Consider the following 17,160-nt stretch of genomic DNA (forward strand, 5'->3'; position numbering starts at 1 on the left):
TTTTCTATTTCTACTTTGTTTAGAGTTTTTTCATAAACAGGCGTTGATGTTTTTCAAATGCTTTCTTCATATCTATTGGCATGATTGTATGATTTTTTGTCTTTCATTCTATTAATATTATTGAACAACCATACTGAACAATTTTTGAATGTTAAAAAACTATATTTCTGAGGATAAAGCCCACTTGTTTGTTGTATGTAATTTTTAAATTTCATGTTGCTGAATTTGGTTTACTAATATTTTGTTTAGGATTTTTGAATCTATATTCATGAAGGATATTGGCCTGTACTTTTCTTGTGCTACCTTTATCTGGCTTTGATATGGCAATACGAGTATCATAGAATGATTTGGGAAGTGTTCCCTCCCCTATTTTCTGAAAGAGTTTCTGAATAATTGGTGTTATTACTTAAGTATTTGATAAATTCCAGCAAATGAAGCCATCTGGACACGGCTTTTCTTGGGGGAAAGATTTTTTAATTACTAATTTTGTTACTTATTATAGATATATTGATTTGTGCTCTAATCTTTACTTGCTTTGAATTTTGTTTGCTGTCCCCCACCCCCAGTTTCTTAAGGAGGAAGTTTAAATTATTCACTTGAGACTTTTTGTTCTTTCCTTTCTCTCTTTCTTTCTCTTCTGATGTAGGAATTTGCGTTAGTCAGGGTAATCCAGAGAAACAGCATCAATAGGATCTTTCTCTCTCTCTCTGTTGATTTATTAAAAGGAATTGGCTTGGCTCACATGATTATGGAAGCTGTCAAATTCTAAGATCTACAGGGTGAGTCAGCAAGCTGGAGACCTAGGAGAGATGATGGTATAGTTCCTGTCTAAATGCAGGAAAAAGCCAATATCCCAGTTAGAAGGGCATCAGGTAGGAGTAAGTCTGTCTTACTCAAGGGAGGGTCAATCCATTTTTTCTATTCAGGCCTTCAACTAATTGGATGAGGGCAATTAATGGAGGGCAATCTACTTTACTTAGTTTAATGATTTAAATGTTAATCTCATCCAAAGATACCCTCACAGAAACACCCAGAATAACATTTGATCAAATATGTGGGCACCCTGTGGTGCCGTAAAATTAACCATGACAACCTTTAAAGCTATAAAGTTTCTTTCTAAATACTACTTTAGCTATATCTTATTTACTTTCATATGATTTAAAAAATTCAGTTCAACATAAATAACTTGGCTTGTGATTTCTTCTTTGATCTGTGGGTTATTTTGAAATGTACTGTTTTCCAGTATTTTGGAATTTCCCATAGTTTTCTGTTTATTGATTTCTAATTTAGTTATTGATTCTGTTACTCTATAGAGCCAATTGCATTTGAATTGTAAGGGTGAATGCTGTTTCCAGGAAGAAAGTTAGAGTGAACTAAAATTTAATCGGTAAAGAGAAAAAAGGGGAGGGAAGGACTTCCCAGAAGGAGAGACCAAGCATGGATAATATCAGCACAGGCTTGAAAGCACATGTGCTTAGTGCTGGCAAGATGGTCAGTGTGGCTGGAACAAAGGAAGTGTAATTTGTATTTTCTTTCTTTTTGTCTTGTTTAGTATAGCGGAAGTTTGTTTATTTAATCATTTCAAAAAACCTATTTTGCTTTCATTGATTTTCTCTACTATTGCTTTGCTCTTCTACTATATTGATTATAAAGGATATGCAGCAGAGGTACAGAAGAAGTTGTGGGACATGATGTAAAAAGATAGTGTCAAAAATTCCATGGTGTTCAGATTCCAGCTTCGCTCTTCAAACTCTCTTCTGAATAGTTTTTCATTCTCCATGATCCCAAGGATCGTAGAGGAGGGAGGTTTTCTCAGGATATTCTTCATCAGCACCGAGGAAACATCAGCACCGAGGAAGTAGTTCTTGGAAGAATAAGACCTGAGCAAGAGGTGAGTGGTATCTCTGCTAATTACTCCTCTATAAGTCTAATAGTCCATCTAGTCTGTCCTTGAGAGTTGGTCATATAGGACCTATTCGTTGCTGGCAGTGGAGATCCTGAGGCTGAGGTGGCAGCAGGAGTAGGGCCCTAAGCATGATTTATTGATTCCTTTATTATACAATGAAATTAGAGGCTGGAAGCTGCCATCTCAACACGTCTTAACATCTTAGTAGTATCTAATTTCAGGGGGCTGCAAGCTCTCTCCCACCCCCACCCCTATGATATGGGCTCTGCTGAACATGAGAGAGATGAAGGCTAGCACTGAACTTGGTCTAAGAAACACCCAGGATGGACTGATATTACTCACTAAGAAAACTGCTTTGGATTGCTCAACTACTTCAGAGAGTGAAGGATGGAAGCCAGAGTGTGTTCCAGAGCCAGGAAAATGAAATGAAGTCTTCCCTAGAACTCCCTGTGGTGCTCTTCCTCTCACTGCCTCTCTTCCTCCTCACTCCTTGGCAGGCTGACCATCCCCACCCACATTTCTCTGGTTTTCCTTTTAGAAAAAAGAATGTCTAAGACTCAACAACCTAAGGGCAGTGACCTGAATAGTTAGCGAGCTGCCCCTAGCCACTCTTAATTTCACGCACTGCCGAGTCTTGAAGGGCGTGTGTTGCTGACATGGACTAAACTCCCTGATGGGTGGACTGTGCTTTCTGGCTGGTGGCTATGCTCACATTATTCATCTCCCCATGACTCCCACCCATCTTTTCCTCTTGGGACTCAGTGCAAACACTGCTGTCCCTGAAGCCTTCTCTTACATTTCCATAGGAAGCATCCTCTCCCTTTTCTGACTGCCCTCAGTTTTTATCTGCTCTTCTTTCATGAACTTACCACTTTCTCCCTTATGGCAAAATGAATTGTGTCCAGTTTCCTCCACTAGAGCCAGAGCTCTGTAAAGGCAGGATTCTAGGTGAGATTCTGCATTTCCCGCAAGGCCTGGCCAATAGTTGGTGATTAATGGATGAAGAAATGCTTAGGAAGGAACTCAGAGGAGGGTTCAGGAAAGTGAACTCCCAGGGCCTTCAGAGACAAGGCTTTTATTCACTGTATGCCTTGGCATCTCCTCTCATACCAGAAAGTTTAAAAGAAAAAACACAGCGACAAGGATTCACTTGGGCCATTTTGGAACCCATTTATATTGTGGGTGTTACTCTGGGCTTCATCTAGCCCCATACCAGGCTCTGAGACTGCATCAGACCGTCTGAACATTCATGGCTTCCTTGGGCCAAGTATAGCTGTCCAGTGTAAAGGAGTCATAGTCTGGAGTGTAGACCAGGGATCTTACAAAAGCCTCCTTGTCCTTAGGCTCCGGGTAGTAGGAAGCCAGGTTGTGTTTGTACGCGTAGTCGAGAACCTAGAGAAAAACATGTTTGGCTAAGGAACCGGATCTAAGGGGAAACCTGCGTAAGGATCCTTGCTTGGGGTCATGAGGGAGGGGAATACACCTTAAGGAACCAGATTTGTTCCTTTCATGAGTATAGCTCACTGGATAGGAAGGATTTTAAGCTTTCTTTCTGAACAGGCAGCTTCAACATAGTGGAATAAATACTGAGCCAGGATCAAGAGGCTTCAGCATAAATTCTGCCTGCTTCCAAAGGCCTGTGGGTCCTCAGAGGTGATATTATCCTTGCTGAGCCTCAGTTTCCTCATCTGTAAAATGGGAGTAAAGAGACTTTTCTCTGGAGCAGTGTTGATAAAATTAGACAACAGGAAAATGTGTCCAGAACCTGATTTTTTTTCCACTAGAATATGGGTTAAATTGGATGAACGGCCTGGACACTGTTCTCTGGGTATTAGATTTGGCTTCAGGAGAATGTGAATCTAAATATCGCCCAAAGGAAGAAACTGACAGGATGAAGCTGGACCCTGAGCTGGACTGTTAATCTTGAGGCTTGATTCTGAATTCTGACAACTCGTGAGTAGTGTGTGCTGTTGTACAATGCATTTTCTGAAATTATTTTTAAACTTACAGAAAATGTTAAACATGCACACTAATAGAAATAATAGTATGATAAACCCTCATGTATCTATATATATATCTATAAATAATAGTATGATGAACCCTCATTATCCAGCTTTAACAGTTATCAATGTTGGGCCAGTCTTTATTGCACCATGTTCTGATTCTTTGAAAATCCATCATCTCTGCACAGTTTTATAGTTTGGAATATTCCATGAAACTGATCACCCCATAGCCAGCCATTCTGAGAAAAAGGGGAAGAAAGAGATTTACCCTGGCTGAGAGAGCACTGGGTATGGAGCTTTTTCACTATTCTCTGCTAATCTCCAGAATTCTGGGAGAGGAACTACTGGCCCTTTGAAGCAGGAGGAAACTGAGGCTCAGGGAAGTGAAGTGATTGGGCCAATGTTATACCGTTGCTGATTGGCAGAGCTGGGACCCCAAAGTCTGAGCTTCTTCCATGATGCTATGCAAGCTGACCTTTCTTATAAATGGGCGCTTATGAGTCATTTCTAAAATATTCCCATATTCTGGTCCATGGACTTTGATGACCTTTCTGCTTGGTGTATTAGGGGAAATCCAGGAGCTTTCCCAGAACTGGTCTGGGTGGGTGTTTGGGGTGGAGCTCAAGCTGCAAAGAAGAGTTTGTCACCCAGCCTCTGGGTTACATGTAGTGCAGCTCAAGAAGATCCAATGTCTCCACAGTTTCCATCCCCTTAACCCTCCTAAAGTCACAGACAGAGAAAGTGTTTGAGCCTCACTACCCATATTACAGGGGTAGGATGCCCCTTACTTTGATGGCAATTCTCAAAGACACGTCTCGGATGGTGCTCAGTGGTGGGTACAGTCTCCCCTGGGACAGATGCTGCTCAGAGACTTCCTGGGCAATTTGCTGGGGAGAAGGAGAGAACCGAGAGGAATAAGCTGAGTCTCTGCCTTCCCAAAACAAGCCCAACCCGTTACCCTAGAGACTCACCCCACCCTGCATAGTTAGTCAAACACTGCAGTTCCAACTGTTGGCTCTATTACCAGGGAAGCTTAATGCTTGGGCTTAAGAGAGGACACAGCCTTTCTGTACTGTAAGACTGGCTGAGGCTTAAAACAACATTAAGTGTCTCTGAATTCCAAAGGAAAATCACTAAAGCCAAGATGAATAAATTTGTGACCTGCAAAGCAAAGGCTATGAGATCTCCTCTTGGCTGGTCCAGCCTGTTGCATGGGGATCCCTGGGTCCCTCGCTTCCTGGGTCCCAGCCTCCTTCCACGTGCTTGGTACCATCTTGAGTGACCATCTAGCCCATGTTATATCTTTTTGTTCAGTCTCCTGGAGCTCTTCCTTCCAGCCCTGGTCTCAGTCTGAGGAAGGCCTCTCCTCCAGTGAGTGAGTGAGCCTCATACCTTATTGGAATAAATGTCCTAAGCACATCATCTTGAGAACAGAGCCTCCCATAACTTCCCTTCCAGGTTCAGAGCTTGCCTCTGAGGGTTAAGCCTCATCTGCCACAGGCCCTCATCCTCCAGGCTAAGACCCTGGAGTTTGTTCAGCCTTGCAAATCAACCTCTTTAATGTGGTGGCTCTGAATCTACTCCCACCCAGTCTTCTGGTGTTAAATTTGAACTTGGGAAATGCCACTTGTGCTCTCTGAGAATTGTGTGTCTTAGAAGTGACAAGACTGAGAAGTTGGTCTCTCCTCAATGTTTTCAGATATGAGGGAAGTGAGCCTCCCCCTCTACCTCCTTCTCACACTTCCATCTTTCTTTTCCATTCATTCAGTCAAATGCTCACTGGTCATAGGTGAAACTTGACCTATTTTACAGAGTCGTTACAATGAAATGAGGTGGTGCATGCACATCTCCTTAAAGCCTATATTAATTGAAAATCAAATTCAACTTAAATTATCTTCACTAAAAATACCCTTTTCAGAAATATAACTTGCCAGGCCTTTGAAGACCGTAATGTGAGCTCCTATAGGGGAGGGGCTTTATCTTCCTCACAGTGGGTGATAATAAGTAGATCCAGGAGAGATTCCTGTATAATTGATGGACACTGTTCATGAAATGATGGAGCTGAACTGTCTCACTGTACTGGAGGTAGTGGGGCAGATGTGTGGATGTCTCATGGTATTGCACAGGAAGGACTCTAGCAATTGTGTTTCTACTCAACAGGGGACTTTGCTTTCAGGCTGACTTCAAGCAGAAAGTGACTCTTTCCATCCAATGGGGGCTTCACACAGCTCTGCTCACAGCTACAGGACAAGAACACCCACCATAGCAATGAGAAGAAAGACAAACAGAGTACTCAGACAAGAGGAAGAGAGAACTGTAACACAAAGTCATAAGTAGTGTGCATGGGGCAGGGGGCAGCTGAAGAGCCTTTGGGAGACATTATTTGCACAGCCTTGGAGAGCCAGGGCTCAAAGACTAGACATAGTAAGAAAGGACCTGGTGCATGAGGTTAGCTCCCTGTGGGACTCACAGAAATGGATCCAGACAGGGCTGTGTGGAAGCCATACACATGTCTCATTGGCTTTAGGCTTTCACCAGTGCCTCAGTGAGGAGGAAATGCAGAAGCATGTTAGAAGTCACAGGAGAGCCTTTGGAGCTTGTTACGTGTAAATATGTTTAATATTTATATATGGCTTTGATTAGCTTAACCTCCCAACAGAGACATTTCTGTGCCTTGCTTTTGTCAGGGTGAGGATAAATGTCAGGTGCCTGGCACTTGGTAACCACCTGGTAATTTCAGCCACTGTAACTGTTATCAATAACCATTAGTGTGAATATAGGTTGTCATTCTTAATTAATTATTTCATAGTTTTCATCATATCTAGTAAAGAACTCTTTTGTGCGCTTTTCTAGTAAAATACCTGGAACAGGTACATCTCCAACACTCATATCAGTGTTCAAGATCTGGGTCTTCCAAGGAGGAAAAACCAGGTATGACACCCACCCCCTCCCTCACAGAAAACTGTCCTAGTGGGGCTTACTACCGCCAGTTACTCTAGTGATTTGGTTAAGGCCTGTTGCTGGAAGAAGCCATCACCTATCATAGTCCACAAGCCCTCAGTTTTAGGTGGCTTTGATGGCATCTCCTCTGTCTAGGCATCTAGATGGCATTGCTAGGAGTCAGGGGGCAAAATGAGGCATGTCTCCTCCTCTGTTAGTGCTTCTTGCTAATACCCTTCACCACTATTCCTCATTCCCTGTCAAAAGCCCCATGTGTGATTGAAGAGGTCAAGCTTCAGGGTGGCCATGAGAGATGCTTGAGGTTTAAGCACTTTGGGAATCCACTGGCAACGTTGGGGCAGATGGGCAGAAGAGATAAGAGAGATCCAGTATAGGACCCAGTGTTAACCCACAAACCCTACTGCAAGCATTTGAAGGAGCAAGGACAGTGATACCTCTGCTGTCAGGAGGAAGATCTCATCTGGGATGTGCCGGATCCCGCCAGCGATGACTCCCAGTGCCACCCCAGGGAACACATAAGCATTGTTTCCCTGCCCAGGAATGAAGGTCTTGCCATCTTCCAGAGTAACACTCTTAAAAGGACTTCCACTGGCAAAAATCCCCCGGCCCTGGAGGCAGGAAGAAAACCAGAGATGAACTTGGAGATTGGTTTGGGGTAATAATCTTGGCCCCCTATTCTTATTTTCCAAATGTTGGACCCTTCTTCATCCTCTCCCAAATGCCCAGCACCGTGCTGAGAACATGGCAGGTATTTAAAGCACATTTGTTCATTTGACCAGAAAGCTCAGCCCTCACCTGCTATTTAGCAGCCAAGAAACTGCTGAAAGGTGATGGTGTTCACAGTAACATTTTTGTCACCTCCTGGCAGGGCCAACCCAGGACATGACAGAATGTGGCCTAGAGTGTACAAGGGCCTCAGGTTCTGGGTTCTGGTCAAACCTCTGTGTTATTAAGGGTGAACCTTAAGCAGCATAGCACAAAGAGCTTGGGCTTTGGAGTCAGACCTGGGTTTGACAGCCAGCTCCACTCCTCATTAGTTCTGTGACCTTGGGCATGTTACTTCATCTTTCTGAAACTCAGTTTGCTCATCAGCGATGTACGAATATTTTTCACCCTCATGGGGTTACTCATAGTAATTATTACTATGTCCTCTCAGCCGGGGGAAGGAAGGACTCCCCGCTGACCTCGGTGACCCGGTAGCACTTCTCAGCCGTGCACTCGGCCTTGCTGGTGGGGTTGCTCAGGGCAAAGATGATAGGGCGCTCGTGGAAGGAGGCCATGTCCCTCAGAATCTGCTCCGTGAAGGCTCCTGCGATGGCAGCAACACCTACAGGGAAAAGGGGGGTAGTGGGGATGCCTACTCTTTAAAAACAACCTATTCCTCTTCTGCCGGTGGTGGTGGGGGAACTAGGAACACCATGAAAGACTTGGTCTTGGGCCCAGCATTTGCCACAAGGACTGAGGGAGCAGAACGGAAAATAATCTTCCTGCTTGAGCTGCCTGAGACCTCCTTTTCATCTCTAAGGGACCACTGGTCCACCTCAGGTCCCTGCCAGTTAAGCTGCTCCTGTGAAGGCATTCCTGGGCATTTCCATGGACAGTGAGCTGCTCCTCAGGACACAGGGAGATGCCAGGGTCTGCTTTGGGAGAGGAATGCCCATCTCATTGTGGTTAGAGAGACCAGGCTGGGTGTGGTGGCTCATGCCTGAAATCCTAGCACTTTGGGAGGCCGGGGGGCAGTGGGGCAGGGGCAGTTCACCTGAGGTCAGGAGTTTGAGACCAGCCTGGCCCAAATGGTGAAAACCAGTCTCTACTAAAAATACCAAAATTAGCTGGGCATGGTAGTGGGCACCTATAATGCCAGCTACTTTGGAGGCTGAGGCAGGAGAATCAGTTGAACCTAGGGGGCAGAGGTTGCAGTGACCTGAGATTGCACCATTGTGCTCCAGCCTGGATGAAAGAGCAAAACTCTGTCTCAAAAAAAAAAAAAAAAAAAAAAAAAAAAGAGAGAAAGAGAAAGAGAGAGACCAGCCTTGCACTTTTTCATTGCATTGTATATTTCTGCATCATTGAGCCCTAACTCTGGTGCCTTAGTTCTATGGTTTCTATATAGTAGCCACTCAATAACAGTTTGTGGCATTGAATTGCACTTGGGATAGGGGAAATAGCTGTTTCCATGGGTTACTTAGGCTTCCTGGCTGAGCTTCTGTCTCTCCATCTGCAAGTCAAGAGGATTAGCTGGGCTGGGCAGTGGGTACCCTCCCTCCTCCTACCTATGATGGCTGTGGGCTTCACCAGCCTCACCACCTCCTCCAGGGAGTTCACTTCAGGATGGTCTTGGGCAAACATCTCCTTTTCATGGTTCAGGTGGCTCCTCCCCTATAGGAAAAGAACACAGAGCAGCTGTGGTCATGATGGCCTGTTGGGCAGGAGTACAGATGCATTTGGAAACTCTGAAAGCATTTCCTGCTGAGCCCCATGCTTTGGTCTGAGCTGTCAGATGTTTTGGGGCCCATCTTCTTGACTACATTTCCTAGCAGAACCCATGGTGGGACCTAAGTGTGAGAGTGGGGTATGTGTGTGTGTGTGCACCTTTCTTTAACCCAAACCACATATGGAGAATCCATAAAGAATTTCTTTGAGCTGTTAGGATTCTGGCTTCCTGGGCCAGGAGAGAAAGGCTTTCGGGCAATGCCTGAGTCTCACCGAGACCCTTTGGCCCAAGGCACCCACCACCCAAGCTCAGTTGAGGGATGGGGACCTGTGCCACCCAGGGTCAGGGAGCTTATTTGAATATGCTTATAAAAGCCATTAATTCCTCTGTGAATAATACTAAACTAAGCTACAGGAAGGTCTTAGAATGACTGGCCATGCCCAAACACCTCCAGTTCTTCACATTTCTTCAAATGGAAGTGGGTGGGTGACAGGCTGGCATAAGTGCTGGTAAATGGGTTCAGATGCTTCTGATGACTTCTTTGGGTTAGCTGGCCTCATGGGAACCAGTGCAAAGATGTCAGCTTTGAGAGCTCCTTGGCTAGGGTTGAGCTTGATGGAGTGAGAAGAATGATGTTGAAAGATGGATAAGAGGGAAGAGTGGCAGTCTCTGGCAGCCTACCCCTGTGGCCAGATTATGCTCTGGAAAGACGTGGGGGTGGGAAGAGGAATCTCCAAGGCTAAGTTCCTTCCAGAAGAAATCTGGCCCCACATGGAACAATAGGAAGGTCAGTTATGCTGAGGATCTCTGCCATTCTTGGTCAATGTCCTTATGTACGTCCCCTTTTCCCATCTCTGCCATAATTTTTTGTCTCTCACTGACACTCTATGTTAGTGAAATTCTGGGAATTAAAGCACCGAGTATAGCTCTAACAGAGGGGTCCTTCAGTTGTGTCTCTCAACACATGCTAGCTGGAAGCTGGACTATTTCTCTCTCATTCATTCTTTCATTCATGCCTCACACATTAATTATGCACTTACTATGTGCCAGGCATTGATATCAAGACTGTAGTCTAGTGGGGAAACTGGAAAGGGACAACTTCTCTACTTACCAGGCATTGATATCAAGACTGTATTCTAGTGGGGAAACTGGAAAGGGACAACTTCTCTACAGTGTGGTAAGTACAATATATGGAGCATAGATGCAGGAAATAAGCTTTTTGGAGGAGGGAACATTTGAACACTATCAGAAGATAAGGAGGAAACTGGGAAGGGGTTAAGGGTTGAGAGTTGGCATGTGGAAAAATGGAGGAAAGCAATTCAGGCAGAATAACAAGATGTGTAAAGATGTGAAAGACAGAGAGCTGGCTGCTTTTGGAAACTATGATTTAATGTGGCTGGAGGCTAGTGCAAGTCAGGAAGTGGTGGGAGACAAGACTAAAGGGGCACACATCTACAGACTTGCACAAACTTTTGGACAGAAACAATTAAGGCTACTTAGGGATCTTCTGCTTTGGAGTTTAGGCCATTGCCCTCATTTTGCTCTCTATTCTGATTGAGCAGTTTACTTCTTGGGGACCTCTTCCAGTCCAGTTCCTGGAAGCTGTAAGGTGTCAGGAAACCTACAGGTCTCCAGACTGACAGTACCTTGACAATGAGCCCTTTAGAGTCCACCATCCAGATCTTTCTTGTGGCCTCTGCCTTCGGCACACCTTCTTTCTCTAGGGCCATGACAAGGAGGTGGGCAATGCCCATAGCTGCCTGGAAGGTACCATAGGGTGGATGTTCAGACACCGGGCAAACAGCTGCTGAACATTTTTATCTGATGTCTCACCATAATGACCCCCTCTTCTTTCCCCCACCTCCATGACTCCCAGGAGGCCCAATTAAGTCCTTGTCTTGAGACACCCAATTGTCAGAGCCTAGGCAGCTGCAATGATCACAATATGTCTGTGCTGCTTCCTCTCTTCAGAACCCCAGAATGCCTCCCTTTTTTGATATACTTCCACCCATTCTTATTCTCTTCCTGGAGCAACAAAAGAAACCCTTTATGCCACATACCTCGCCTGCACCTTGGAAAACAAACACGTGATTGGAAAGCTTGTTCTTGGTGATTCGCAGAGCAGCCAGGATCCCTGCCACAGCAACAGAGGCTGTGCCTGAAACAGAGTGGCCTGAGATCAACCTCTGGCCACAGGCCCCCAGCTCCCAAGAGAAGACCCTTGGCAGAGTTCCCCACACCTTGGACCTGTGGAGGAACAGGCAACTTTTCTTAGCCCTTATGCCCTGTAGGCATGCAAGTTTTGGTGCAAATCCATGCTCTTTTTTGCAGATAACTTTTTTTGTTGTTGAAGTTGAGAAACAGCTCCTGGTTTGTTACTTGACCCCATAAGATGGGATCAGATAGCCAGGTGCTGCTGCCACCATCATTCATAAAGAAAATGATAAATATAATGGAAGACAAAAAAAAGCACGAGCCTCTCAGAATTATATAAGGGCTAAATGCATAAAAACATTTAAAAAAATGAGAACACAACCTGGCCATGTGACATTAAATGACCATATGGCCTTAGCTGCCTATCTTATCCACCAAGTCATAAGGTTGGGTGTGTCTGGTCACACACCATCATCAAATGGCTTGAGTATGTCTGGAAGGGATAAGTAAGTCGTATGAGTAGGTGGCTCAGATTCATTTGAACCACTGCTACATGACTTCTCCCTGAATCCACATCTAAGGCCTCATTGGGGATTCCTTAAGAGTAGCTGACCAAGGAGAAAAAACTTGGGCTTGGTTTACAAGTTGTTGTGAATAATATGCTGGTACCAACTAGAAGTGTAAGGTGGTGGCAGCTTCACAGCCCCAGTAAAAGGTAGCTTTCAAAGGTAATGGTGAAGGACAGTGGACATGACTTCATGTGGTAAGTTTAGTTGTATGCTTTGGTCCAAGGGATGGTTAGCATTACATTGATTCATGAGCAGTTGCTAATGGTTTGGCTGGATGGTCAGGGACTTGGAAAGAACAAAATAGTAAGATTGGTGATAAGGAGGTCTGGGGAAAAGGTAGGTGATGGACCTCTTGGGATAGGTACAGAGTAAGAGGATATTTGTGCCCCATGTGAGAGTTTATCGAAGGACATGATGAAAACAGTCTCAATAATCAGGTGAACAAAATGGCATGACCTGGGTATGTTAGACAGCATCTTTCTTTAGTCATCCAGGGTTTGCTTAATGGACTTATGCATAAAACAGCCATGGTGGTAAGGATGGAGGCTATGCATGGGCTTCATCTTACCAAGCTGGCCTATTACTGTTGAATGATTAACCTGTCAAACACAGAGAACAAAGCTGAGCTCCTGATGGGCACCGTTCCCTGGGGGGACCATCCACTTGGTGGCAGGATGATTACACTGGACTGCTCCCATCATGGACAGGAAAGAAATCTGTCCTAACTGGAGCAGATATACATTCTGGACATGGATTTCTTTCCTTGTGTATAATGCTTCTGCCAGCACCATCATTTATGGATGTTTGAAATACCTGTTTGTCGTCCAGATATATTATAGACAGCAAGGCTTTTAATCAAGGAGTTTACTTCACAGTAAAAGATGGGCAGCAATATGCTCATGCCATGAAATTCACTGGTCTTAACTTGTGCTCAGCCACTCAGGAGCAGCAGGCTTAGTAGATCAGTAGAATGGCCTACTGAAGAATTACTTAAGACTTAAGTCGAAGCAACACCTTATGGAGATAATGAGCTTCTCTTTTATGGGATGCAATGTATGATGACTTAGCAAGCAAGACATTGTGTTTTTCTCTCATAGTCAAAATGTAAGGGTCTAGAAATTTGCGGGGTGGAAATGGGAGTGGCTCTTCTCACCATTTCACCTAATAACCCACGTACAGAATTTTTGCTTCCTGTCTCTTTAATTTTGTGCCCTACTGGATTGGAGGTCTTAGTTGCCAAGAAGGAAATACTTCCATTAGGATTTATGACATGGTTCTATTGAATTGGGAGTTGAAACAGCTCCCTGGCTGGGGCTCTTCATGCCGCTAAATAAGTGGGCAAAGAAGGGGATTACTTTTCTGGCTGTTGTGATTCATCCTGATAATCAAAGGGACAGTGAGGACAAGGAGGACTATGTCTGAAGCCTAGGGGAGCCTTCTAGGGGAGTATCTTCATATTTCCATGCTCAATAGCAAACATTAATAAACACTATTGCAACTAAGGAGATTCAGGCCTATGGAGGATTCAGATCCTTCAGAAATGAAGGTTTGGGTCACTCTACTGGGTAAAGAATCCCGGCCACCTGAGGTCCTGTCTGAGGACAAGAAAACATGGAATGGAAGGTTGAAGAAGAAATTTACAAAAATCATCTTTGACATCATGACTGGTTACAGAAACAAGGAATATAGCAGCCATGCATATTTTTCTTCCTTGATCATAATGTGACTATATATAATGGTATACATGAGCTAATTTCTTCTCCCTTCTCTTCCCTATTATTTTATATAAGTTCTGTTGGAGGTTAATTCCACATGTTAGTCTTTAGATAACAGAGTTTTCAAATGTGACAGAATTTTATGAGCTATTAATTCTGCTTAGAGGTGGATAGCGTGACTATCTTCCAGAGCTGACTAAAATGTCTGTTGGGACATTGTCTATCCCCATGTCGGAGAGAAGGTGAGAATGTCTTCATTTGTTGGAAAACTAGTTGAATGTTGTGAGGCATTTTGTTAGAAGTGTTTTTTTTGTTTGTTTGTTTTTTGTTGTAAATTTTAGACAGAATCTCACTCTGTCACCCAGGCTGGAGTGCAATGGCATGATCTCAGCTCACTGCAACTTCTGCCTCCTGGATTCAAGCAATTCTCCTGCCTCAGCCTTCCAAGTAGCTGGGATTACAGGCAGCCACCAACATGCCAAGCTAATTTTTTGTATTTTTAGTAGAGACAGGGTTTTGGCGTGTTGGCCAGGCTGGTCTCAAACTCCTGACCTGAGGTGATCTGCCAGCCTTGACCTCCCAAAGTGCTGGGATTACAGGCGTCAGCCACCACACCTGGCCAGAGTTGTTTTTGTTGTGTGGAAGTACATATGTGCCAGACAGTGTATGTGGATGCTGAATAGCCAGAAGGGTGGACTGTACCAATTATTGGGTAATTGTTTCTCAGCTTCTTTACACTGCTTTGTCTGCAAACCACTTTTCAGCTTTGCCAACTTGCTGTATGCTGAGCTCTGCCAATAGTAGGTGCTAGAGGGAGACAAAGGCTAGATGAGGGGGATAATGTGTTCTCCCCTCCCCCAGCATCATCCATCTTGTTAGGATTGCAAGGTAAAATGTAGGACACTTTGTAAAATTTGATTTTTAGATAAACAACAAGGTTTTTTTTAGTATAAGTATGTCCTATGCAATATGAGCATAAATACACTAAAAATTATTTGTTTCTAACACTGAAATTTAACTGAGTGTTCTGCATTTGGTTTTGCTAAATCTGCCAGCCCCACAGCCTTAGTTCTTCAGCTCCTCGGCAGCAGTTCGTTCTTGAAGCAGAAGTAGAACCCAGTTTGCAGTTTGGCCATCACTGAGTGAATTAGCCTCATAGCTGCCACTAAGTGACACCAATGCCACTAACTGCCACCTCCTCTTTCCTTTGTTCCCTTAGCCTCAGGAGTCGTAGCAGGTCCTTAGTGTTTCTTTTTTGGCTTTTGAATTCTTTAATAGACAATTAACATTTTTAAAAATATTAAGTGTTCTCTGTTAAAGCAAGTGGTATAGACTGATACAGAGAGCTCACAATAAAGTAATCACAATCAGCAACGCTAAGCCCCCACGATGGCGAAACCAAAACAAAACAAAAGGAAATTAAAGTAGGACTATTTATGGCTTATTACATTTGGATAATTAAAAAAAAATGTCATCTATGGCTGGTGAGGGAGGAATGAAAAGTAAAATGTCCCAATATCCTTTGTGTTTTGAAGCGCTACAATCTTTTGTGGAGAACTGTTTCCCCATCTAGAGCAAAGGCATAAAATATTTTTGCCCTTTGACCTTATACTTCTACTTTTGAGAATCTATATATGAAAAAATCCAAAATATATATACTAGGATATTTATGACAGTGTTATTTTTAATACAGAATGGCTGGAAGTAACCTACACATCTAACAAAGGAGTAATGATTAAGTAAAGTAGCCAGGGTAGACACAGTAGACTGTTTTATAGCTATTAAAAATGATCATCATGAATATTATGCAGCAACATGGAAAATGCTATGAAGCTAGTCACTAACATCAGATATTGTTCCAAGTACTTTATATATCTTAACATGAAGGCAGTTATTTATTTAATCCTCACTGTTGCCATCCTCATTTTATAGATTGGGAAAATAAGGTATGGTTTGCTGAACTGTACAAGATCATATAAGAGAGCCAGGATGTGAATCCAGGGACTCAAGCTCTAGGACCTGTGTGCTTAAGCACTAACCTATGTTCCATTGAATTGGCTGGAAGGAAGAGAACATTAAATGGTATGCATATGATGATTATAATTGTAATGTATCACACACATAGAATCCAGAAGGAACTTACAAAATACTAATGGTTGCAGGGTCGGGGTATGAGTGAATTTTCAATATTCTCTGTTTCCAGTTTTCTAGGTGGCTTATTTTTTGCTAGCTCTGGGGTGGGCCTTCTCCTAGATTTATACTTGGCTCAGTGGCTGAGATGGGGGTACAGCAAACAGTTGGTGGCCAATAAGTGCACATTCATCATTGTGGACATCAGAAGGTGGGTCTCTATGCAGGATCATACTTGTCAGAAGATGGGGTGCAGGCACCCCTGTCTTCACACAGCTGTTACCTAGAGGTAGTGTTGAACTGTTGGCAGTGTCACAGGGACAGGGCTGAGGATACTGGACTTCCTAACATCCTTCCCATGGTCTCCAAAGTATGCATTGTGCACCTTCTGAGGGCCTAGAAAATGACAGGCACCATGCCAGGCACTGTGGAAGATGGAGATGAATCAGACATGATCCCTGCCATCAGGGAACTCCCAGTTTATGAAAATTTGGGCACAAAACAGTAGAACACAGTGGGTAGTCAGAGATCACTGGAAATTGTTACATTCATTTATTTTTTGAGCATCAGTTATGAACCAGGCTCAGGTACTGAGGATACCATAGTAACGAAATAGACCAAGCTCATTTCTGTTTGTAAGGAAAGAAATTACTAAATGATTGCAAGTGTGATGGCTATTATAAAACAGTTGTTCATTACATACTTTTTGTTAGTTTATGTACAGAGAAGTAACTTATCAGTATCAACTTACCTCTGCAGTGCCTCCCCGTGTACTCCATGTACCAGTAGCATTATTCCTTGTTGCCTAAACATACCATGCATGTTTATGCTTATGTACATTTCCCTGCTATTCTCTCTATCTAGAAGACCCTTTTGCAGTTCATTATTCCTTAAGACTTAGCCCAAATGATCAGCAAGACATTCCTTGCTACCCCAGGCATCCTTAACCACCCCTCCTTTTCCCATATCTACTTTTTCATCTAACCTGAATGTAACCTGAATGAAGCTGGGCTGTATCATGGTCAGGCTCAGCACTGTACTGCATTCACAAGAAACACCAAGCTGACATCCAAGAAAGTATCAACAAGCAATTTAAATAAGTATTTAAATCACTTAAAGAGAGGGTGAGGAGAAATGAATTGTATGACCCTCTCCTGAAATCTCTAAATCCCCTTTGTCCTTAATTTTCTCCAAAGTTCATTTATTATGTGGAACTCCCCATTTTCTCTGCCTCCCTGCAAATAACTCCATACTTCTTACTCTCTGCCCATAAAACCCTCTTTCATTT

At 43.6% G+C, this 17,160-nt stretch overlaps 1 protein-coding gene across 1 annotated transcript in view; it reads right to left on the bottom strand.

Moving 5' to 3' along the window:
* Positions 1 to 3,051: 3,051 nt before the first annotated feature.
* ME3 (malic enzyme 3) overlaps positions 3,052 to 17,160 on the bottom strand; it is a 225,187-nt gene continuing 211,078 nt past the window's right edge. Inside the window, exons 9-15 of the mRNA XM_008020439.3 lie at positions 11,365 to 11,462; positions 10,951 to 11,064; positions 9,144 to 9,249; positions 8,055 to 8,197; positions 7,305 to 7,478; positions 4,698 to 4,796; positions 3,052 to 3,298 (exon numbers count right to left, since the gene is read on the bottom strand). Coding sequence (XP_008018630.1) covers positions 3,137 to 3,298; positions 4,698 to 4,796; positions 7,305 to 7,478; positions 8,055 to 8,197; positions 9,144 to 9,249; positions 10,951 to 11,064; positions 11,365 to 11,462 — 896 coding nt within the window. The 3' untranslated portion in view covers positions 3,052 to 3,136. The remainder of the gene's footprint in view (positions 3,299 to 4,697; positions 4,797 to 7,304; positions 7,479 to 8,054; positions 8,198 to 9,143; positions 9,250 to 10,950; positions 11,065 to 11,364; positions 11,463 to 17,160) is intronic.

This window comes from Chlorocebus sabaeus, chromosome 1, assembly GCF_047675955.1.
Source record: "Chlorocebus sabaeus isolate Y175 chromosome 1, mChlSab1.0.hap1, whole genome shotgun sequence".
NCBI classification, from domain to species: Eukaryota; Metazoa; Chordata; class Mammalia; order Primates; family Cercopithecidae; genus Chlorocebus; species Chlorocebus sabaeus.